Source organism: Pelophylax lessonae (assembly GCF_965119305.1).
Source record: "Pelophylax lessonae genome assembly, chromosome: 2".
NCBI lineage: Eukaryota > Metazoa > Chordata > Amphibia > Anura > Ranidae > Pelophylax > Pelophylax lessonae.
In genome coordinates, this window is record NC_138769.1 from 382,033,638 (window position 1) to 382,058,738 (window position 25,101).

General features: G+C 43.6%; 1 protein-coding gene across 2 annotated transcripts in view; it reads left to right on the top strand.

The window, feature by feature from the left end:
• Positions 1-25,101, top strand: part of ULK2 (unc-51 like autophagy activating kinase 2) — a 197,199-nt gene that overhangs the window by 88,283 nt on the left and 83,815 nt on the right. For both annotated transcript variants that reach the window (XM_082247019.1, XM_082247018.1), the window contains exons 4-5: positions 3,630-3,662; positions 10,746-10,782. In XM_082247019.1, the coding sequence (XP_082103145.1) occupies positions 3,630-3,662; positions 10,746-10,782 (70 nt within the window). The remainder of the gene's footprint in view (positions 1-3,629; positions 3,663-10,745; positions 10,783-25,101) is intronic.

A 25,101-nucleotide genomic window follows, 5' to 3' on the forward strand; every position in this document is an offset into this window, starting at 1 on the left:
AAGTTAATCGATGGATCGAATTCAGTACAACCAGCCTGCCCATAGATGGTGCCTGCTGAACTCTATGAATTTTGATCTGTCTATGGCAGACTTAAATCTCTGTATCCCTAGCATCCCTCTGAATTTGATCCATCGATCAACTTCAGTACAACCAGCCTGCCCATAGACGGTGCCTGCTGAACTGGATGAATTTTGATCTGTCTATGGCAGACTTAAATCTCTGTATCCCTAGCATCCCTCTGGAGCAGGGTTTCTCAACTAGGGTTCCTTCAGAGGATGCTAGGGATTCCTTGAGCAAGAAGCAATTTCTGCCTCTCAGATAATTTCCCACTGACACCATTGATCTTTTTAGCTATCTGTAAGGGAGTAATTCTTCCCAATGACCACAAGTGTAAGGAGCGTTCTTCTCACTGACCACCAATCTAATGTATTATGACTGGTAGATATAATAAATATTAGCAGGGGTTCCCTGAAACCAGAAAGTTATTTCATGGGTTCCTCTGTGTTGAAAAGGTTTAGAATGGCTGTTCTGGAGGCTAGATGACAAATTTCGATTAGCCTAAGCTGGACCATTTGTGGAGTTTAGCTTTAACATTTCCAGGCTTTAAATTATTTTTTGTGCTCCTTGATCTGTTCCAGTATTTTGGGTAATGATTTTAAAGCTATGGCCCCTTTCACACGGGCGTTCCGTATGTCCGTATATCACCCCTTCCGTTTGTGGGTGATATACGGACATAATGCATGTCAATGGGATTGTGGATGTCAGCGGATGACAAATCCGCTGACATCCGGTTCGCGTCCTTTCAGTTCTGTTCCGTTTTTTGGAACGGAACAGAACCCTATTTTTCTTCCGTTTAAAAAATGGAAAGGAAGGAAAATCGGATGTCAGCGGTGTCATCCGCAATCACATAGACATGCATTATGTCCATATATCATCCGCAAACAGATGGGATGATATGCGGACATATGGACCGGATGACACAAATGTCATCTGTGTCCTTGAAAAAAAAAAAAAAGTGCCGGAGCGGATTGCAATACGGTCCGCTCCGTGTGAAAGGAGCCTATGGCAAATATGCATATCTCCTACTTGACCGTATTAAAGTGAAAAGATTTGACTGTACTTTCTAATAATGTATAGACAGACACTGGATTCCGCTCAGGCTTTTACTATAATTATGGGTTTTGGGTAAATGTTAATGCTTTAGAGAAGCGCTTGAACTTTTTATTTAGTGAGTGCACATCATGTACAGTAAGAAGTCATTGCTGTAATATGTGAATGTCACCTTTGGCATTTTATAATCACTGCTGCCAACTTTAACTAAAGCTGCAGTCTTTTAGCATTTCAGCAAACTGTGTCCCATGATTTCCCAGGGTCATGGCCATCCAGCTGCGAGGGGTGGTAACAAAATAAGCCTTTATGACTGTAATCTGAACTGCCTTGTGCTAGAGGCCAGACCTGTTCAACTTGGTTTATGTCATAAAGATTGACTTTCCTAGAAAGCACCTTTCCAGGAATGCTAGAACAGCAGAAGAGAAGTTTTAGCATAACATGCCGAAACTTTCATTTACATGTCATACATTGACTGCATTGCTTGTGGTCAGATTACTGTACTTGCTAAAAGATGAAACGGTTGTGCTAATAATCTCGTACCGAGTCTACTAACTCTTACATTTTGTTCACGTTTTAACCTCTGTAGTACCTACATCATTTTTATTTGTGGAACAGACAATTTTTATAGTCCATTTAATTCCTGTGTTCCTTTCCTCCTTTTGTTGTCTGGGGTCTGGTAAGCACACTTGTGGGTTTGAGCCATTTTTGCACATACCACGCAAACTCCTTTTAAATATTTATTGCAAGTTATCTTTTTTTTTTTTTTTTTTAAGCGGTTTATTTAAAGAGTAACTCCACTTTTGTGGGGGGAAAATAATATATCGTATACAATTGCGACACAATTCATATTGTAGTTGAATGTTTTAAAAATTACCTTTCCTTTTCAATCTGCAGCTGTGTAATTTTCTGAAATTGCAATGCAATATGGCTACCTGGAGTTGTTCTGTACACAGAATGTTTACTGACCACACCCCAGAAACATCATTTCCTGCTTGTGTGATTGGCTCACCAATTTTCCCAGAAGTCTGCACTAAGATACAAGTCAGATTTCAGGCATCTCCTGCGACAAAAATGTTGTTTTAGGTGAAATACTCCCAATAGGAACATGTTGAAAGGGATGCAGGCCCAGCAGATTTCCTAAGTGCTCTGCAGCTGCACAGCTGATTAATAATTATGAAACCACTCCCATTAGACTCACTCTGCACAGAGACACAGAGGAACAGTGATTTCTTCAGAATAACAAACAGTAGGAATCTGCAACAAAGGTTGTTATAATCCTTGCAATGTACAGAGATCACCCAGAATGGAATGCTTTTTTTTTTCTCAACAAAAGTGGAGTTTTTTTGTAATTCAACATACAAAACAAAGCAAAACAATTGCCATCTAAGCCAGATTGATGGCATTAATGGCTGCTATGCAGAGCCCCGTAATGGTAAGAAACAGGATAACACATATTCTGCTATCCATAAAATATCACATTACAACCGTTCAAGATAATCGGAATCAACTGCACAATACACATGGGCAATCTGTATAAGCCATATAACAAAAAGAAAAGGCAAAGCAACATAACCAGCACATATAGAACAATCATCACACTCTCACACATAGTGCTCTCTTCAAACCCAGCTAGCCGACTCGTATCTGACCCATTTAAAGAGATGATTGAGTAGAGGCCGTTTTCGCCATTTGAAAAAACAAATTTTCTAGCCAAGGTTGCCATATTTTAGTAATTTTTTTAGAAAAAGCACGTCCCTTGTAAATGGGTTTATCAGGTGGTACACATATGGCGATGTGGGCGGAGCTGGACCCTTCTAATGCAGCAAAATCGCTTTTTTGGCATAACAAAAATATCAAACAAAACCTAATATGGTTACAAGTAAGTGTAACATAATAACACCATGTAGGCAAACCTCTGGAATTTTTGGAGCTTGCAGACCAAGATTGGGTGTCAGCATATCAAACAATTCAACCCCGAAAGGGGATGAATGGGGACAAGACTAAAACGTTAGCAGAAACTTCCCCACATCGAGGACAGCAGGCTTGTTCCGTCAACCCCATGTGATTGAGTTTAGCAGAAGTATAATGCATTTGATAAGTGTAAACTTATCAGCCATACTAATAACATCTTGCAAGTAAGTTTGAGTAACCTTTTCCCAATCCTCATTGGTAAGATCACGGGAGTAAACATGCCATTTCCCATAGGAGGAGGCAAATTGCAGTGCATTATAAAAGGTGGTTACCAATTTCGTAATATTCGGATTTGCCGTGAGATGTTCCTATTGCAAGTTATAATGCAATACAACAAACAGGTGCTCGCAGGCAACACGGGGTGCCGCTATTCAGTGCTATTTTTACCATAGGTGCTTGCAGTTCCAGTGTTTGTAGGTTACTGACTGGAATCACTCTTTACCTGAGTATTGATTACAAGGTGATCTTTTTGTTCCTTCTCATTGCCGTTTATAGTGTGCATTTTACGCTATGTATTTTTACATTCTAGCTTGTTTTTGTTTTTCAGGAACTGCCCAACTCTGTTTTCTTGGTCATGGAGGTAATGTATTTTTTATTGTATTCAGACATATAGAGATTAAGGCTTTATTATGGTTTATCAAGGCTTCAGCTGCACTAGTAAAATATCATGCATTGAAAGAAGAGCAATATAAAAGGACTAATTTTGAAATCCTGAAGATACTAAGCAGGTGCCAAAGTGAATATGGAGATGCTTGCACAAACCTTTAACCACTTCAGCCCCAGAAGGATTTATCACCTAATGACCAGACCATTTTTTGCGATTTGGCACTGCGTTACATTAACAGACAGTTGCGCAGTCGTGCAACGCTGTACCCTAAAAAAATTGATGTCCTTTATAAATAGAGCTTTATTTTGGTGGTATTTGATCACCTGTGCAATTTTTTATTTATTGCGCTATAAACAAAAAAAAATGACAATTCTAAAAAAAAAAAAAAAAAAAAAAACACTTTCTGTTATATAACATTCCCAAAAAAAATATTTAAAAATCTAATTTTTTCATCCTTTTAGGCCAATTTTATTCTGCTACATATTTTTGGTAAAAAAAATCCCAACAAGCGTATTTTAATTGGATTTGTGCAAAAGTTATCGCTTCTACAAACTAGGGGAAAGGTTTATGTCATTTTTATTTTTATTTTTTTAATAGTAATGGCGGCGATCAGCGTTTTTTAGTGGGGCTGCAACATTGCGGGGGACAGATCGGACCCCAAACTGACATTTTTGACACTTTTGGGGGGACCAGTGACATTACTTCAGTAATCAGTGCTACAAATATACACTGTTACTGTAATAATGACACTGGCAGGGAAGGGATTAATACAGGGGCGATCAAAGTGTTAAGTGTGAGCCTAGGGGAGTGCTTTCTAACTGTATGGGAAGGGACTTGTGGAATCCACACAGAGACCTGTGATCCTAAATAGGAGGAACACAGACATTCCAGAGAGAACAACGGTCTGCTGTGTTTACAACAGCAGACCGTCGTTCTTTCACCACAGGGAGCAATCGCGGGTGCCGGCCCTGTGGATCGGCTTCCCTGTGGCCTAATTGGGGCCAGAGCGTGCACGCCCCCAGGAGAAAGCGGCATTCTGTGGGGGCACCCAATGAAGAGGTGGGGCCTGGAGTGCGGGGGGGGGTGGAGGGGGAGCCCAAAAGAAGAGGATCTGGGCTGCTCTGTGCACAACCTTTGCACAGAGCAGGTAAGTATAACATGTTTGTTATTTTTATGAAAAAAAAAAAGGTTCACAACCCCTTTTAAGCCTTGTTCACACCTGTGCACCTTAGGTGCAGTGCATTAAAAAAAATCCTTCTTGCTGCATCTTCAAGGAGCGTTCATGTGTTATACAATTTGAATGCCCCTAAGCCTATGTGCAACCTTTAAGGCCTTAAGTGCCTGCATCCCAGGCTTCTATAACGCTATCATACTCTGCAGTGTCCTGCATGTTTCTGTTAGATCAAAGCACAACTCCGGCCAAAACATTTTTCCCCCATGCAGTGGGGCTGTGCCTGCACTGCATAGGTTAACTGCTCATTTTGTCTAGGGATAAACACGGAGCCAATACTCAACCGATCCTTCAACCACCAGGAAAACAGCGCTCCCCATGTCTGTTGGTGGACTATTCCTGACGTCCTCATGTCCAGAGCTAGTCTATAGGCATGATGACGTCAGGAACTTTCCATCTCCCGAAACCACTATATTGGGGGGGGTTGTTGAGGAGGTGCACAGCAGAGACAGGTCTTGCGCTGAGTGGATCGGAGGATTAGGTGAGTATATCTCGGCTCCCCAATCCCCTAGATGAAAATGAGCAGTTAACCTGTACAGTGCAGCAGTGTTAATTTTGGCAGCAAATTTCAATTAAGTTTTAGTCTTAGTCTTAGGACTAAAATGGCATTTTAGTTTTAGTCCCATTTTAGTCTTCTGCAAGTGTTTTAGTTTTAGTCGTATTTAGTCGACTAAAACTCCAGTATATTTTAGTCGACTAAAACGCCCTACATTTTAGTCGACTAAAACTCATTTTAGTCATCTATAATCAAATGGGTGTAGTTCAATTGTAATTTGTAATGCATTATTTAAGCATTTCTCTACAATTTCCAAACTCATTATATACTACTGCTGGTCCTGGAGTGAAAAAATCTAATATGTTATTATTTATGCTTTGAGCATGCACCAGTGTTAATTTTTGGCAGCAAATTTCGATTTAGTTTTAGTTATAGTCTTTTGACTAAAATGCCATTTTAGTTTTAGTCGTATTTTAGTCATCTGAATTGTGTTAGTCGACGAAAACGTTTTAGTCAGTTTTAGTCGACTAAATTAACACTGCAGTGCAGGTACAGTCCTACTGCATGGAGAAAAAATTACCCAGAGTTCAGCTTTAAGAATGTATACATTAATATTTCCCTAACTTGTGGTCTACTTCTTACAATCACATATTTCCACTACCAATTTCCTCAAAAAGTAACCAAATTCACACTTGATCAGATCACTCCATCCTTGACAATACATTTACCCTGACATATGACTATCCACAATAGACCAGAAGTTGTCTTATTTATGGAACCATCGCATAGGGAAGGTGCTTTTGTTTTGGTTGCAGTATCTTGAAGTGCTGTGCCTGACAAATTTAGCTTTAAATAATTACCAATATTTTGACAAGTAAAATAGGGATTTAAATGAATAAAGGTGTGTGTGTGTGTGTATATATATGTATGTAAATGTGTGTATGTATAAGTGTATGTGTATATATATATATATTGTGGGCGATTAGCTCGATGGCGGGCGTGGATGACCCCTTGGGGGGATTCGTTACACAGGGAGATAGCCGAGAAGTGGTTGCAAACAAAACAGTTTGTTTATTCTTGCTATTTTCTTCACACAAGTGCAAGCATCAAAAACATCAAAAAAATAAAACACAAAATAAATCCTTGCCACTGTGGGCGGCTACCTTCTCACATACAGGAACCTATCTAATGAAGTCTGTCCCCAACCTACTGTTGGGCAGACTTGGCTGATCATACAGCAGACTCTCAATAGTCCATGTTTTATCTCTTCACACAACAAATGTCCATTGAACCTGTCCCTTTGTTTGTCTCTTCACATAGCAACCATTCCTTTGTTTGTCTCTTCACATAGCAAACAGTTCATTTACTTCTTCCACATAGAAATAGTTCATTTTCTCACCTTGAGAAGTCTTCACACTTTTTTACCCTCCTCAGCGCTCATCGCTTCAGGAGGGCTTCCCCATGCTCACACAGCTTTCAGGGGGCATTCCTTCTCCCCTGCCCACATGGCGTCGGGAGGTACACATGTGACTGTCCTCCTCTCCCCAGCTTCACACAGTGTCAGGAGGCAGCAATCCTTAGACTTCCTTTGGACAAATTATAGAGGCCTTCATTTCCTCATTCCGAACAGCTGAATGGTTTTCAACTTCCTGCTGGCTATCTCTGCAGCCGACACCCTATAGTAATTGGTGAATTTTCTAAACCAGGTGGAAATGTATCTCCTGTCTGTGACTACATCCACAGATTTACCTGACTTCCTGTCACAATATATATATACACACACACACACACACACAGTGGGGATCGAAAGTTTGGGCACCCCAGGTAAAAATTTGTATTAATGTGCATAAAGAAGCCAAGGAAAGATGGAAAAATCTCCAAAAGGCATCAAATTAGAGATTAGACATTCTTATAATATGTCAACAAATGTTAGATTTTATTTCCATTATTGACACTTTCAAAATGACAGAAAACAAAAAAATTGGCATCTGCAAAAGTTTGGACACCCTGCAGAATTTATAGCATGAACTGCCCCCTTTCCAAGACTGAGACCTGCCAGTGTCATGGATTGTTCTCAATCATCGTCTGGGAAGACCAGGTGATGTCAATCTCAAAGGTTTTAAATGCCCAGACTCATCTGACCTTGCCCCAACAATCAGCACCATGGGATCTCCTAAGCAGTTGTCTAGAAAACTGAAACTGAAAATTGTTGACGCTCACAAAGCTGGAGAAGGCTATAAGAAGATAGCAAAGCATTTTCAGATGTCATTATCCTCTGTTTAGCATGTAATTAAGAAATGGCAGTCATCAGGAACAGTGGAAGTTAAAGCAAGATCTGGAAGACCAAGAAAAATATTAGACAGAAAAGCTTGCAGGATTGTGAGAAAAACAATTCAAAACCCGCGTTTGACTGCACGATCCCTCCAGAAAGATCTGGCAGGCACTGGAGTTGTGGTACACTATTCCACTATAAAGAGATACTTGTACAAATATGGTCTTCATGGAAGAGTCATCAGAAGAAAACCTCTTCTACGTCCTCACCACAAGAATCAGCGTTTGAACTTTGCAAATGAACATATAGACAAGCCTGATGCATTTTGGAAACAAGTTCTGTGGACTGATGAGGTTAAAATTGAACTTTTTGGCCGGAATGAGCAAAGGTACGTTTTGGAGAAGAAGAGGCACAGAATTTAATGAAAAGAACCTCTGTCCAACTGTTAAGCATGGGGGTGGATCAATCATGCTTTGGGGTTGTATTGCAGCCAGTGGCACAGGGAACATCTCACTAGTAGAAGGAAAAATGGATTCCATAAAATTTCAGCAAATTTGACTTGTAACTTGATGCCATCTGTGAAAAAGCTGAAGTTAAAGAGAGGATGTCTTCTACAAATGGATAATGATCCTAAACACACCTCGAAATCCACGGGGGATTACATCAAGAGGCGTAAACTGTAGGTTTTGCCATGGCCTTCACAATCTCCTGACCTCAACATAATCTATGGATAGAGCTTAAAAGAGCAGTGCGTGACAGACAGCCCAGAATTCTCAAAGAACCTGGAAGACTTTTGTAAGGAAGAATGGGCAAAGATACCTCAAACAAGAATTGAAAGACTCTTGTCTGGCTACAAAAAGCGTTTACAAGCTGTGATACTTGCCAAAGGGGGCAGTACAAGATATTAACTGCAGGGTGCCCAAAGCAATCAGCTGGAGGTCCCTCACCTGTCAGAAGTGATTGATGCTTATAGCAGATGAACAAAACTGCAGACAGAAATGACACTTAGTGCTCTTAATTGAGACAAGTACACATTGTCTGAGGTTTACAACTGCTTTAAAGCATCCCTGTCACATCTGTAAGAAAAATATCCAGCCAGCTGCCCCTGCAAAACCCCCCAAAAAAACGGAATGTTTAACTCTTGGGTGGTTGTTGAGTGAATTCTTTGCTCCTCTTGCTTACTGTTTAGGCTTTATGTACATGGGATATTTGAAAACCTCTCCTGAAGGCTGGAAATTGACAGCTAGTAACCGATGGTTAAAAATGTTTGTTTTGCCGTGTTTACATGCTGTGTTTATGTGCGTTTATAAGGTTTTGAAGTGTTTTTATATTGTGAAATGGTCAGAAATGTATCCCCATTAAAAACACCTATAAACAAAATGCTTATAAATGTGGGTTGCCGCGTTTAGACACGTTTGCATGCTGCTACAAGCATTTGGCATTTCATAAACCAATAAACCTCTGTTGAAATGCATTTTTTTACTTTTAAAAAAAATGCCACTAAACTCAACTGCCTCTCTAGAGCAGTGTTTCTCAACTCCAGTCCTCAAGGCACACTAACAGGCCAGGTTTGCAAGAAAACTGAAATACATCGCAGGTGAAATCATTTGCTGCTCAGTGATTGCAGTATTCTAGTCTGCATCTCCCCAAGGTAATACTTAAAATCTGGCCTGTTAGTGTGCCTTGAGGACCGGAGTTAAGAAACACTGCTCTAGAGGACTATAAACGTCTGTGTACATGGACAGATAGGATAACATAGAGGAGAGTTCATGGGCTGCTGAAAAACAAGGCCCAACTGCTCCTAAACATCAGTTTATCAGCAGCAGTGTACATGAGGCCTTAGCGTTATGTTTCTTCCTGCCAGTCGCTGTGTCCTCTAGTTATGTAGACCATCATATGCCTGATAAAGGGGTCGTGTGACCCTGAAAAATTGCAATTCTTTATTTTTTCTCTTGTAATGTGACCTCTTTAATAAACTTTTGGGTGATAATTTGTAGATCCACAGTGTAGTGGCAATATATACTTTAACCCAGCCTTTTTCAACCAGGGTGCCCAGGCACACTGGGGTGCCTTGAGGTTTTTTCAGGGGTGTCTTGGCAAAATGGCTAAAAAAATATCAAAAATCGAATAAAAGCCAGCAGGTGGATCAAGCCTGCCTTTTAGTTATACAAAGCTACGGGTCTCTATTATGCACCATTACGACTTTCTAGACACTGGCATCCTGACGTCATCAGTTATTAAGAAAGATGCCTGTTGCCTCAACCCTCCTGTGCCCCTCTCCCTAAGCACTTGGGGGACATTAGCTGACTGAGGGAGAAGAGAAACACTGGAATACTAGTCAGTACCAGTGTGACAAACTCTATTTGCAATAAGAATAAATCGCCTCTAACATTGATTGTCCTACACGTGGATGTTGCTGCATTATGTAAATCTATATGAACAGTTTTTTACATTTTACAATAGGGCACCTTGAGTCTGTCCATAAAGGGTGCTTTGAGATTGTCTATAATTTTAAAGGGTGCCTTGACTGAAAACGGTTGAGAAACACTGCTTTCACCTCTAGTTCTGTAGGGATAGTTATGTAGGGAACAGAGGGGGGAGCCATGTTGCCCAAAAGAAGACACTATCCAGCACATCCAGAAGTGTCTAGAAGTGGTGCCTGGAGCTCATGAAGTCAGCAAAGCTTTCATCCACCGCCCGCCGGAGAGGTAAGTATTCAACTCTTTCTATTTCAGGGGACAGCTGGCTTTTTTTTTTTTTTTTTAGAGAAGTGACATCGTTGCTTTAAGCAGTTTGGCTACATTTTTGCTTTAAACTTTGTTTTTGATTGTTTGCAGCAGCTGTCTTACTACCCTATTCATTTCTCTCCCTGTTTTTACTTCTCTGTATACCTCATGTCCTATGTTTACAAGAGCAGTAGGTTGGCTAACATCATGTACAAAGCAGCTAGAGAACTTTAAAAACATATTTACCAAAAAATGCCATATTCTTGGCCAGAAAATTAGAACATTGTGCAAGCCATAAAAACCAGTTTAACATTTTGTTTTTTCTCAACAGTACTGCAATGGAGGAGACTTGGCAGATTATTTACAAGGTAGCTGATTCCTCTTTTTCTAAAATGCCTCATGATATGTCTGTCTGTGATTCTTGCTCAAGTTTAAATCTCTCCTTCTGTTGAAAGTAGAAGGCTCTTAGTGCAGACTTGAAGTGGTAACAGGAGCCTGTTGTTTTCCCAGCTTCATTGTCTTGGCTGCCGTTCGCTGTTGTCACCGTGCCATGTTCAAAAATCTAAGCTTTAATTGAAATTTAAGGCTACAGCACATAGCCTGTTTTTGCTTGCTGAAACATAAAAGCATATCATTTTAGTTTCTAGTAATCATTAATAAATGTAGGTAGCTTTGTCGTCTAAAACGATTCATCATCAAAACTTTATCAATTGTATTTGAAATTTAGTTTTTACTAAAACAAAAGGTTGCTTTCTTTAGAGCAGGGGTCTCCAAACTATGGCCCTCCAAGTTTTTCAGGAACTACAACTCCCATCATGCCAAGTCATGTCTGTGAATGTCAGTTTTACAATTCCTCATGGGACGTTTAGTTCTGCAACAGCTTGAGGGCTGTATTTTGGAGATCGCTGCTATAGAAAGATTGTTCACCGTGTTCATATTTACAGTTTTGCAGTCCGTATATAATGTGGTGTCTCTTTTTTAAGCATTCTTGATATTAATATAATGGTACCACCATGCAATGTCATTATTTACAGTGCCTTGAAAAAGTATTCATACCCCTTGAAATTTATCACATTTTGTCATGTTACAATCAGAAAAGGATATGTATTTTATTGGGTATATTATGTGATAGACCAACACAAAGTGGCCCGTAATTGTGAAGTGGAAGGAAAATGATAAATGGTTTTTAATTTTTTTTTTATAAATAAGTGAAAAGTGTGGCGTGCATTTGTGTTCAGCCCCTCTGAGTCAATACTTTGTAGAACCACCTTTTGTTGCAATTACAGCTGCAAGTCTTTTTGGGGATGTCTCTACCAGCTTTGCACATCTACAGAATGACATTTTTGCCCATTCTGCTTTGCAAAATAGCTCAAACTCTGTCAGATTGGATGGAGAGCGTCAGTGAAGAGCAGTTTTCAAGTCTTGCCACAGATTCTCAATAGGTCTGGGCTTTGACTTGGCCATTCTAACTATAGCTGCGACTAACGATTATATTCATAATCAATTCGTTGACTGATTATTGTTTTAATTACTCGGATAATAACCTTAAAGTGTGGTGTATAATTTTGTTAATACAGTATGTAAAGTTTAAAAAAAGAAGGCAATTTATTCTTAAATATCTCTATGCAGTGGTAAATATAAATAATCAACTATATGGTTAGGGAGCAAAAGCTCTAATCCACTCTGAGAATAACAGACAGAAGAGATATACTATTAGAGGTTGAATCTGGTAAATATCATCAGACTCGGAGATAAAAAAAAAATTTATTTAAAGAAAAAAAAAATTATACTGTTTTGCAAATTATGTATATATTATGTATGACAAACTCCCTTGTCATAGGCAGGGGGGTTGATAAAAGCTCCCTGCTCCTGCTGTCACTTATGCTGGCCATACAAAAACAGGTCTTCCTTCAAAAAAATTTTCATTGTAAGAAAGTTTGTTCAATTTTCTAATCGTTAGTCAAATCAACATTCGTTTTCGATCAATGGCAGGAAAATTCGAAGGAGCAGGATAGAAAACTTCTCGGTCAAAGGAATTTTCAGACAGTTTTATGTGGTTTGCGTTCAGAAATTACATTCATTTTAAAACTTTATGTTAAAAGCAAGTCAATTTTTCAAACGATATTCTTTCATTCAGTGAATGTACAAAGATTTTTTGTAGGAATATTCTCATCCAAAAAGTATTATGTGTATTGCTAACATAGGGCTCAGTTTACACCTATGCAGTTTGCTTTTGATCCGATCAGGTGTTTCTCGGGTGAGGAGGTGGGAAGGGGGGGGGGGCATCCCCTCCTGCTGCACCTGAAAAAGTTCCAGTCGCTCATGAGCCGCTTGGAACGATTTCATGAGAAATGCCGGCTGTAAAAAACAATACCGAGGTTATAGCATATTATGATATCTTTAGCCATAACCCTGGTAAACCATTTCATAGCAGCAACATGGTCAAACATTCTATAATGACTAGAGCCTTTGGTACTCTTTGCCTGCTTTGTAATGACTAAACACTTGAATGCAGCAACTGACTTGCAGTCTGTACGCATTGTGTAGATGCAGTAATGTATTTTGTTAATATCTGGACCAGAATCGGTGTCAGATCCAATTATTCTGGCAGCTAGAGAAAACATATAGAAATACATACTTAAACCAAACAGCTGTATATCATCTTTGTAATAACATTAAAGGCTAATACCAGACTTCAGAATTTTATTGTATAACCCGTGATCACATATAATTACCTGGATGCAAAGTTTCAATTGATCCTGCTGGTCAGCCAATGTGGTCTGGCTGTACTTCTGTTGACTCTGCCAGCAGCAGAATGTATATCTGCACCATGCCGGCTGTATTAAAAGCTGGCACTGCAGAAGCCAAGAGAAAATCTCCATCATTAAAAATTTAACTTCACCGCAAGAGTCTTGGAAAGAGTGCAGTTTTTGCTGTATCTTGGATTCCGGAGTTATCAAGCTGGGTTCTTACACACCTTGGAAATATTTTAATATGAATCTTTTCAAACAACAACGGTGTACATTATTTTTGTGAGTAGTACAAATAGACCTTGATTGTTCAGCAGTTAAAAGACAATTACACAGTTTTTTTGTACATGGGTTTGGTGTAAAATGTCTTTATGCGTGTCTATATATTACACACCAATGGGAAGGGATTGGCTAAATAATGGAGATTCCTAACCATATATTATCAAGAACCTAATGAGGAGTAGGGCTAGTTTTCAGAACCACTCACGACCTTTATAGAATGCCATCATGAAAGTCCCAATTGGTATATGGGGATATTTTACATTATTCCTGATGAAAAACCTCCAGGTCTTTGAATTTTCATGAATGTAAACATTGATTTCTTGCTCTGGGCTGTGGAACTTTCTCCAGTGATACAGTGATATTTAGCTCTGGTATTTGGGGAAGCTATGAAAGGTGGCTGATGTCCTTCTGATGTTTGACACCACTCTTCAATTAATAGTAGTTGAGGAATTAGTCGATTAATTAATTAGTCAATTAATTAGTAGCGTGTATGGGTCTAATATCTAATGCAATATGGAAACAAGATGAGGGAACATGGGTTGTGTCAAGACTCAGGACAGCCCATTTAATTGAATAGACTGTCTAATGCACCCAAAAGAAAGGTACAATTTCTCTTACGTCCTCCGACAGTCGCCGTCCACTCACAAGTCTTCACCAATGGGTATTGACCTTTGCTCCGCAGGAGTAGCTAGGCACAAGATTTGTTAGTAACAAAAGCTTTTAGCATAGACACACCCCTAGGGGCTGTCCCACTAGTCAATACCTCCCTGCACCAGCATTCCCAACTCAGTTTGATCTTGCCTAGCTTAGGAGTAGCAGGCTTTCCTGTGCTGGGGCTTCAGTCTCAGCCTTCTACCCTTCTTTTGATTTTATTTCAAAGTGTTTTTTCTTTACTTTCCTAGCTGTTATTTTACCAGCTCTTAGATAGGGATCTTCGGATGAAGAAACATCATGCGGAGCTGGGTCTCGGACTGGCCGCCCTGGGTCTCCAGGGCTGAGGGTCAGATGGATCCCCAGCCTGCCATCGAGCGTTCGGCTATGGTTCGCCCTGGCATTGTGAACGACCCATCCCTGCTCGCTGCAGGGAATCAGCCTGTGAGGTGGCTACCTCACTGGACGCTTTCTGCGGTTTTGTGCTGCCTGCGTCCCGGCTACGGCACTCCCTGTCATATGAGGACAGCGGTTTTCCGTTTATGGAGGCTACCCCACGCCATCCGGTACGGTAAGCACCTTTTCTATGTGGGGGCCTCTGTCTGGGGTGTCAGTATGCTGTACTGTGTGTCCCCTCATGTCTGTGTAGTGGGCTCCCTGATGTATCCCTGCGGGGTTAATGTTTATTCACTGTAGTGAGGTGGGGACCCCTCTCTCTCATATGTCACCTTGTGTGTTCTGAGTGCAGACATGTATGTGCGGCGACCGCTACGGCTGAGCGCCGCGCGGTCCGCCATTTTCACTGTGAGTGACATGTTGGCTTCACCCTGGGCCTTGTACAGGGTTGCAGTGCGGTGCTTTTGGCGCCGATCGCCGCCATTTTTTGGTGTGTGGCGGGCCGCTCGATCCGAGCACATGTCGGCGGCCATTTTCTAGAAGCCTCCATTGATTCCTATGGGAAGCCATTTTCCCTGAGCCGGCAGCAGTGTTATAGTTCAGCCTATCTCTGGAACAGCGATCAGTGGCAACGCTCTGCGAGCTCTGCAGGTGATCTCTCCACCTTTCTGGGCTATCCTTCCTAATTCAGCTGTTTTCTGCCCCTGTGGGGATCAGTGCTTGTTGTGGGCTTTGCGGTGGGCTGCGCTCGCCGCGGCGCTTAAAGGACCAGTACTTTTTTATTCCGCACTTGTTTGTTGACATGGATTCTCAGGATAGCTGGTTTCCCCAGCCTGGTGGGGGACCCTGGGTCCGCTGAACCCCCGCTGTGCCTTACTTGGCCGCTGTAGTGACATTTTTGGTGTCATGGATGGGGGTGCGGATGGCTGAACTTTCTGCTTAGTAGCGGGCCAGGTTCTCTATCTCCTCTGTTTCAGATGGTGATGTGGCTGCTGTGACTGGCTTGCCCTTTTCAGGGTCTCGCTCATCTCTGGACCTTTTGGGGTCTGAAGGGGAGGCAGAGGTTGTAGGGGTTGATACGTCTCCCCCAGGCTCGCCTGAAGAGCTTGCGCTCATGGATGTGCTGCTCCCTCCCATAAAAGATCATCCTTTAGGATGCATAGAACCCGCTAGTTGGCGCAGGTTTTTTCCCTGCCCTGCTGCATTTCATCACGCTGTGATTGAACAATGGCGCAATAAAAAAAAATAAAAAAAGGGCCCTTTACGGTGCCTGGTCATTTTACACTGATTTACCCTGTTGCGCCCTCCACGGAGGAGCGCTTGTGTGTGGCACCCCAGGTGGATCACGCTGGGGCCGTGTTGGCCAGGGTTACCCTGGTTTCCACTGAGGATACCCCGGTTTTCCCGGGATCCTACGGACGGGAGGTTGGAGTCTCTTGCCCGCCATGCTTATATGGTGGCGGGCTCTATGCTCGAACCTATTTCGCTTCTGTCATGGTGGCTCAAGCGGGGGCCGCCTGGACTGAGGGGCTCTGGTGCACCCTTGTGTCTGCTGCTGCACCGCCAGCTGCGCTGGCTATGGTAGTCCTCCTCCATCCGGGGGTCAGGTACTTTTGCGATGCGGCCTTGCATAGGCCCTTTTCGCTGCACGCCTGTCTAGTGTCGCGGTGCCTACCGTCGAATGATCTGGCTGAAGTGTTGGTCGACTGACCAATTGTCACGGAAAACGGTGGATGATTTTCTCTGTGCTGGGTCTCACCTTTTTTGGCGAGGTTTTGGATACTCTGGTGAATGGAGTCACTGGGGGCAAGGGCACTCTGTTGCCCCAGAATCCGAAGAACACGTCCTTTCGCGGCGAGCGGGGCCCCGCATTTGGACCCTCTCGGGGGTCTTTTTCGGGCCTTTAAGTCGCAGTCCAAGGGAAGACCCTTCGAAAGGCCAAGGTGGCCTGAAGGAGCCCTGGGCGGGTAGTGAGAGTCCGGCTGCGCCGGCTCTGCGCCCCATTCCGTTTCTGCCTGAAGGGACGCCCTCACCCGCTTCTGGGGTGGGGGAACGTTTGTGCGTTTTTTCCTCCAGCCTTGGCTGTCCCGCCTTGGGACAGGTGGGTTCAGGAAATCGTTCGAACGAGATAAAAGATCGGAATGGTTTTTTCCTCAATTCTTCGCTGTCGTCTGGGCGCATGCAGGATCTCCTGGCCCAGGGGGTGGTGGTCCCGGTGCCTCACCGGGACAGGTTTCGGGGGTTTTTTACTCCGATTTGCTCACTGTGCCCAGTAAGGAGGGCAATGTCCGATCCTGGACTTATAAGCTCTGAACCGCTTCGTGCATGTTCGGGAGTTTTGCATGGAATCCCTGCGCTCGGTGGGGTTGCCCTGAGCCTGGGAGGATTCCTGGCCTTTGTCGACCTGTAGGATGCATGCCTGCGCATCCCCATTTTCGAAGGTCGCCAGAGGTGCCTTCGGTTCGCCATTATGGAGGACCGTTGCCGGTTCGTGGCGTTGCCTTTCGGTCTCGCTTCGACTCCACGGGTTCTTACCAAAGTGCTGGCACCTGTTCTGGGCCTGTTGAGAGCCCAGTGCGTTGCGGTCTTGGGTTATCTGGATGATCTCCTGTTTAGATCGAGTGTCAGTCAGAGCCTGCTGAATGTCCTGTCCACTACAGGACAGGTGCTTCAGGAGTTCGGTTGGACCATCACCGTTCCGAAGTCGACGCTGTCTCCTTCGTTTCGCTTTCCCTATCGGGGAATGGTTCTGGACTCTGCTCATGCTAGAGTGTTCCTGCCGGAGGGAGAACTCCGGACTCTTCAGGATGAGGTCAGGTCCCTTCGGGACACCCGTTCCTTCTCACTCAGGACCTGTCTGCGGTGCCTGGGGTTAGTGGTCTCGGCCTTCGAGGTGATTCCCTTTGATCGGGTTTCACACGCAGTCTCCCCAAGTGGAGATTCTGGCCAAGTGGAAAATGCGTCCTCAGTCTTGGGATCTGAGGGTTTCGTTGAGCGCCGATCCAGAAGAGATCTTCTGTGGTGGCTCCAGTGTCGGGGGGTATTTCTTTTCGTCCGTTGCTATGGACGGTGATCACCACGGCTGCCAGTCTTTCGGGCTGGGGTGGTGTTCTGGGCAACCTGTTTGCCCAGGGAACTTGGTAGGAGGAGGGATCCTCCCTTCCGATCAGCATTCTGGACCTGGGAGCGATGCAGCTTTGCCTTCTCCAGTGGTCGGAACGACTTCAGGGCCGTATGGTTCGGGTTCAGACGGACAATGCCACCGCGGTGGCTTACGTCGACCACCAAGGGGGCACCAGGTGTGCCCGAGCGGCCCGGGAAGTGACCGACATTCTGTCCTGGGCCGGAACTCACGTCCCGGCGTTCACGACAGTTCACATTCCGGGGGTGGGGAACTGGCAGGTCGATTATCTGAGCCGCCAGACCCTGGACCAGGGGGATTGGTCTATACCCGGAAATCTTTCAGATGCTGAGTGCGAGGTATGGATCCCCGGATGTGGATCTGTTTCGCGTCTCGGCTGAACAACCTGGGGGAAAGGTTTGTGGCAAGCACGCGCGATCCTCGGGCGGCCGCCTCGGATGCGTTGGTGGCACCTTGGCATCAGTATCGGATGATGTATGCCTTTCCTCCACTTCAGTTGCGATCCAGGCTCCTTCACAGGTTGGCCTGAAAACCGCACGTGGTGTTTCTGATGGCACCGGACTGGCCTCGCCGGTCCTGGCACACGGACACCGTTCATCTGGCTGTCGTGCCTCCGTGGCGCCTGCCACTGCAGGAAGCCCTTCTGTCTCGTTGACCGATCTTCCTTCCTGCTTTACAGTCGCTGGCTGTAACGTCCTGGCTGTTGGAAGCCAGGTACTGTGGACGGGTGTCTCTCCCCTGAGGTCCTTCCTTCTCTACTCACGGCTGAAAAGCCTTGTCTGGTAACGTTTCTTACCGTGCTTGAAAAGCGTACTTTGCCTGGTATGTGTCCAGGGGGTTCTCCCCTCGCTCATGCTCGGTGTCGAGAGTGTTGGCTTTCCTTCAGACTGGTGTGGTCCAGCGTTTGGCGCTGGCCACGATAACAGACCAGGTTTCTGCACTGGCTGTTCTTTTTCGGCGCCCTATGGCGTCTCATTTCTCATTCGCACCTTTGTCCGAGGTGTGCGTCTTTTGGCCCCTCCTCGGAGGGGGCCCTTACCTCCGTGGGACTCGGACTTGGTTCTGTCCGTGTTGCAGCGTGTCCCCTTTGACCGCTTCAAGGGGATATCGTTTGCCTCTGCTGTCTGATAAGATTGCCTTTTTTTTTAATGGCGATCATTTCGGCTCGCAGGGTGTCAGAGTTGGCGGCATTGTCCTGCCGTTCTCCCTACTCGGTGGTTCACAAGGGTAAGGTGGTCTTGCGACCTCACCCGTCCTTACTCCCTACGGTGGCTCTGGCTTTCACCTTGGTGAGGACATTGTCGTGCCTTCGCTCTGTGCGAAGCCCGTGCATCCTAGGGGGTTGCTTTGCTTTCCTTGGATGTTGTCAGGACGCTCGGGGTTCCCCCTGTCGTCCACTATTTCTTTTCGCGAGTCGGATTTCCTCCTTGTCCTTCCTGAGGGTCCTCGGAAGGGCATGGCGCCGTCTGCGGCGACCGTTGCCAAATGGATCTGACAGTCCATTGTTCTGGCCTATACTTGCAGGAACGGGTTCCACCCTTCTCTGTTAAGGCGCACTGTACCTGATCTCTGAGTACGTCTTGGGCCTTCCGGCTTCGGGCCTTGGTGGCCCAGGTGTGCAAGGATGCGACTTGGGCGTCCGTGCACACCTTCTCCACTTTTTATAAGATGGGTGTTTGGGCATCAGCCGATGCCTTCCTTTTGGCCGCAAGTTCTCTGTGCGGCAGTGCTATAGGGACCCTTGTTTATGGGTCTTTGGCTGTGGGGGTGTTTCACCCCTGGGTTACTTGTTTTCCTGGGTTTTTGCTCCTGTTGAGCACTTTCCTGTTGCCCAGCTGGTTCTCTTACGGTGTGTAAGGTTCCTTCTCTGCTGTGGGTGCTGCGTTGCTCTTCTGCGGCTGCGTCTCCCACCCCTCATGTCTACACTGCTTTGGGACATCCCATTGGTGAAGACTTGTGAGTGGGCAGCGACTGTCGGAGGACGTAAGAGAAAACTGAATTTTTGTAAAATCTTACCGTAAAATTCCTTTCTCTGAGTCCTCCGACAGTCGCCGCCCCCCGCCCCTCTTTTGGGGTTTTGTGTACTCTTACTGCTATGCTACCAAACTGAGTTGGGAATGCTGGTGCAGGGAGGTATTGACTAGTGGGACAGCCCCTAGGGGTGTGTCTATGCTAAAAGCTTTTGTTACTAACAAATCTTGTGCCTAGCTACTCCTGCGGAGCAAAGGTCAATACCCATTGGTGAAGACTTGTGAGTGGGCGGCGACTGTCGAAGGACTCAGAGAAAGGAATTTTACGGTAAGATTTTACAAAAATTCAGTTTTTCTGTAACACAACGCACTAGTGCGCAGTGAGTTACCTTGCATTGTGGTACAGTTCAACTCATGGCTAGGCAAGGTGCTTGGGGTGCCATTCAGAATAAATGGCACTGCATTGCACCAAGTAATGTGCATTACCACAGATTGATGATGAGAACGGTGATTCAATGGAACCTACCTTTTCCAAGCAGGTAAATCTGAGCCTTTAAATCTACTCATATTCTTTCCTTAGCCAAAATGCAATTGTGTAAAGCAGTCATTGACATAATGACTCCAATGGGATGCTTGTCCAAATCAGTAGGAATTGGGATAATCATGTAGCAGTTGGCAGCCAACATGGCTTTCTCCATACTTGAACCTGCCTGGCTGTATACTTTCCCCTGTCCCATTATTTGACAGTATGAGAACTTTCTAAACCCCATTAACTAAAAATTGGCAACAATAATTTTTTGCTGCCAAAAGAAACCATTTTACTTGTCTGCTAACAAATTTTAATTATCTGTGCTATGCTTGCGGCTCATCAGCAGTATGGTGTGAAGTCTCGGCCCTTTGCCAGCATCTGTAAAATACTGGGAATGGAGCTGGATGCTGAGATAATGTAACTCCAATGTACATGCATAGGAGTGATATCATCCATGACCGCCTAGTGGGCAAAGCAAGGAGACACAGTATCTGGAAGAAGATGGCAGCAGCAACGAAATGGGATTGGGGAGCTTCTGACTTTCTGGCTGGAGGAGAGAATGCAGTTGGAAGTTGGCTTTTATTTTCATAAATGTCTGTGCTGCCTTTATTTACTTTTTTGTGATTCATGAAGTTTATTTTCATCTGGGGTGTTTAAATCAAGGTGTTAATTAAGTTGTTAAAATGTTTTGAAGAGGGTTTGCATTACACAGTCATGTTTTTTTCATGTAATGGAATAAACGCTTGGAGCCCTGGATGTGAGATGTTGCTGTAATAAGCTTTTGGAGCGAGGAGGTTGTCCTTGTATGACTCGGCTGCACAAGGCTTGGAGCTAGCAGCAGCAGTGTCAAGCTAATGCTGCATGAAAGAAGTCAACTATTGTAGAAGCAGATTCATAATCCTCTCCTAAGGGAAAACCAAATTAGTGTAATGCCAGCGCACAGGAGGCAAGGCGAAAGGCATGCATTGCTTGAAGATACCTTCCTTTTTGCATCTGACGTGATTCTGATAACATTGTTCATGTATTATAGGCACCTTTTAACCCAAGCAAAACCACAGTGTTCCCCGTCTTACTTTCTGTAAAAGAATGTGATATAGAAAATGAATTACCACAATTTTATGAAGCATTGTAGAAAATGGATTCTTAAAAGCTCTCTATAGACTTTAGATGTCAGTCAGGTAGTGGCTGAACATTTGAAAGTGCTCAACTTAAACATGCACATTTGAATGAACTGTTTGGAGAACAATACACCTTAAGAGATCTTTTGGTGGTGAATTATTTCAGCCGGACACAATAGTGATTGCACCTTATTTACATTTTTTTTTTTGTAGCTCAGAAAATCCAACCAATGAATTCTTCTACCTAAAATGCTTATCCACGGTTTGTCTAGCAAAGTTGAGGCACTGTAGTAGACATATATGATGCTAGATCCAGTGAAATTGATTTTATATTGCTACCTCTAATAAACATTTCAGAACTTTGCTCCTTATATTCCTATATGTCACATTTAGGCTCCATGTACACGGGACGTTGTAAATGGCCGTTTAGGAGCAGTTGGGCATTTTTTTTCAGAAGCCCCTGAACCCACCTCTATGTTATCTTATCTGTCCATGTACACAGGGTCGTTTACAGTCATTTGCAGGCAGTTGAGTTCAGGGACGTTTTTTGGAACGCAATTATTTGCATTCGAACGTGTGTTTCCCGGCGTTTCAAACGCAAAAACGCGTTTAGCGTTCGCGTTTTTCCATTTTAAAGGGGAATCATTTTTTTGACCTCTAGGAACGGTTCTAAACGCAAAGGCCCGCTAAACGCGGGTACAAACACGACCTAACGGAAGTTTCAAACGTCCTAAAAATTCCAGCATTCAAAGGGACTTTTAACAACGTCCCGTGTACATGGAGCCTTAGTGGATTGTTCTATCCAGGGGCATAGTTTTACGCAACGGGGCCTGGGTGAAAGATATGAGCTCCTGAGCTTCAGGCCTGTACTCAGTGCTACAGACTTAAGATAACCAATAACTTGTTTTAGCAAAGGTGCAAACCTGTTATCTGCTATACCTAAAAACTCAGCCCTCATAAACACCTCTAGGTTAATATTCCCACACAAAGGTCTATATTACCCCCACTTTGCAGAGTATGTCCCCTCCAGGAGACATGATTTATCCACAAAGTTGATCAAGGTAATAGTGATGTAGAGAACATTTGGTTGTGACTATATGGGCCCTCCAGGAGCAAGGGCCAAGGAGAAAATACAATCTCGGCTACCTCTGATTCCAAATAACTGGTTATGTGTGAAGGTACCAAGTCAGACGACAGTCTCCTGTCAGTGGTTGCCTACAAGGGAATAGACAAGTAAAGTTGTTACTTCCTTTGATAAATGAATGCCAGCAGCCCCTTGCCACCTCCTCTCATTCATCTTTACTCCCCTCTCCTATTCATTCACATAAAGTTGTTGGCTTATCAGAATTGAGCTAACCTGTTTTTAGTGTTTTGCTGCATGCTAAATATTTTCTACCCTACATAAAGTTTTTGGCTTATCAGAATTGAGCTTACATGTGTTAGTGCTTTGCTACACTCTAAACATTTTCGACCCTAATTACCACTGGATGGAAATACCATATAGAGGTTCTGTTTGGTGATTTGAGTTTCAGTAGCACTTTTGGAAAAGCATGGAATGATCTTCATTAGTCATAATGGAAGTTGAATTTTTAGTGATTCTGCTTTTGGCAAGGGTTACACAAACTAAGACATAGTGCTTGATGAAATTGAACAATTATTATTGCAGCTGTGAGATGCTTAAAGGGACCCTGTCTCTATACTATCCATTTCAATGGAAATCTTAGATTATATGTGCATTTACCATATTTTAGGCATGTCCTTTACCTGTAACCTCCTCCCTTGTGTAGACATCCAAAACCCCTTAGATTACTCCTGGGTGCGGCCATCTTGATTGTGATGCCAGGGTGGTCTGTTAAAGATACCACCACCTAGAGAGTGCACCTATGCAGGCGCCAGTAATATGCAGAGTGGCAGACATTGAGTGGGGCTCTAAGGTAAGCTAAAAAGCATATGTAATGGAAGTGTTTCATTTTTGGTGTGGTATGGTTAGTGTTGGTATTGGCCTCTTGGATCTCGCACAGTAATTAATTTGGATCGCGTGGGTACAAGGACTGCGGCATGTGTGTGCCATGTCTATAGCAAGTAGACTTGGGTTTTTATTTAACTGTGCCCCTTTAAGGCCCTCCCACTGTTAGCGCAAATTAGCCACACCCACCATTTGGCACACTCTACTACTCAGCTCCCAGGACCAGTCCCTAAACCTTTTCTCTGAGAAAAAATCTATTACTGAAAATAATTTTGATGTAAGGACAGGGATCGCTGCCAACAGGTCTACCCACTACAGGCCATCAGCAGGAAATATTTGAGGTTGGCAGGTATATAGTACCAGTCACCCTGCACAAGGAGAAAGAGCAGCAATGATCAGTCTTTATTACAGGAAGCACCTGCACAGATCTGGAAGAAATACATAAAGCAAAATTCAAGTAAGAACACAGATCTCTTGCATTTGCCAATTCCAGAGTTGAGATTTAAAGGGTAACTCCACTTTCATGGGGAAAAAAAAAGCGAATAAAGAAAAAACAATATAGCGTATACAATTGCGGCTCAAATCATATTGTAATTGAATGTTATTAAAATTACCTTTCCTTTTCAATATGTAGCTGTTGAAAATACATCGCAATATGGCTACCTGGGGTTGTTCTGTACACAGAATGTGTACTGACCACACCCCAGAAACCTCATTTCCTGCTTGGCTCACCGATTTTCCCTGAAGTCTGCATAAAATACAAGTCAGATTTTTGGCATCCCCTGCAACAAAAATGTAATTTTCGGTGATATACACCCAATAGGAACACTTCTTAAGGGGTGCAGGCCCAGCAGATTTCCTCATTAGTGCCCTGCAGCTGCCACAGCTGATAGATAATTATGAAACCTCTCCCATTAGACCCACTCAGCACAGAGGAACAAACAATGATTTCTTCAGAATAACAAAAGGTAGGAATCTGCAACAAAGTTTGTTAAAATCCTTGTAATGTACAGAGATCACCCATGTTTTTTTTCTCAACAAAAGCAGAGTTACCCTTTAAGTGTAACTCCAGCCAAAAAAAAATCATTTTTACGTTTTTTGGATAGCATAGGGTAGGTTTAACACCCCTGTAACATTTGTTTTGCTGTCTGCGCCCCTGGTCAGAAGATTTCACCTCACTTTGTCTTTTTCTCATGATTGCATTTTTTCCAAATCCCCAATAGAATCTAGTTCTATTGCCCATTCTGCTAAGGATGGGACAGTTCTTGATTTCCAGTGGCGAGGAATCACTGTTCTCGTCGCTGAGTTAAAATGACAACGGATTTCTTTATGAACAGTTTTAAGGGAGCCTGGTATTATACAGGCAGTCCCTGAATTACAAACATCCGACTTATATACGACTCCTACTTACAAATGGAGGGAGACTGGGAGTTTCCAGTTGATGCCTGCCAGAAGGGGAAATGTGTCGGACGGAGTAGCCAGCGCTTGTCACTCTACACGGCTTGCACTATAGGCGGCCGTGTTTGCTATCACTTTGAACCATTTGCTTCTTTTCTGCGGACTTGATGTAAGTGCAACTTTTTATCAATAAAAGCTTAATGGTAATGCATTAGTCCTCCCTTTTCTTCCATACACGTTCTTCACATAAATGGAGTATATCAGCTGCTTTGCCTCTGATGCCGTTTCTGGAATCTGATTAGAAGGGGATCATCATCTTGTTCTGAAAGTCTAGTCAATGCATGCTGTTTATCTGCAGCTATTTGGTAAGCGGCCATTATTTTACCTCACCATAGGGTGGATTTTAGGAGCACCTGGAGCAATTTACTCTCATCAATTGACTTTGTGTCACGGGCACTGAAGCCTTTTTCTTTTTCACAAAAGGG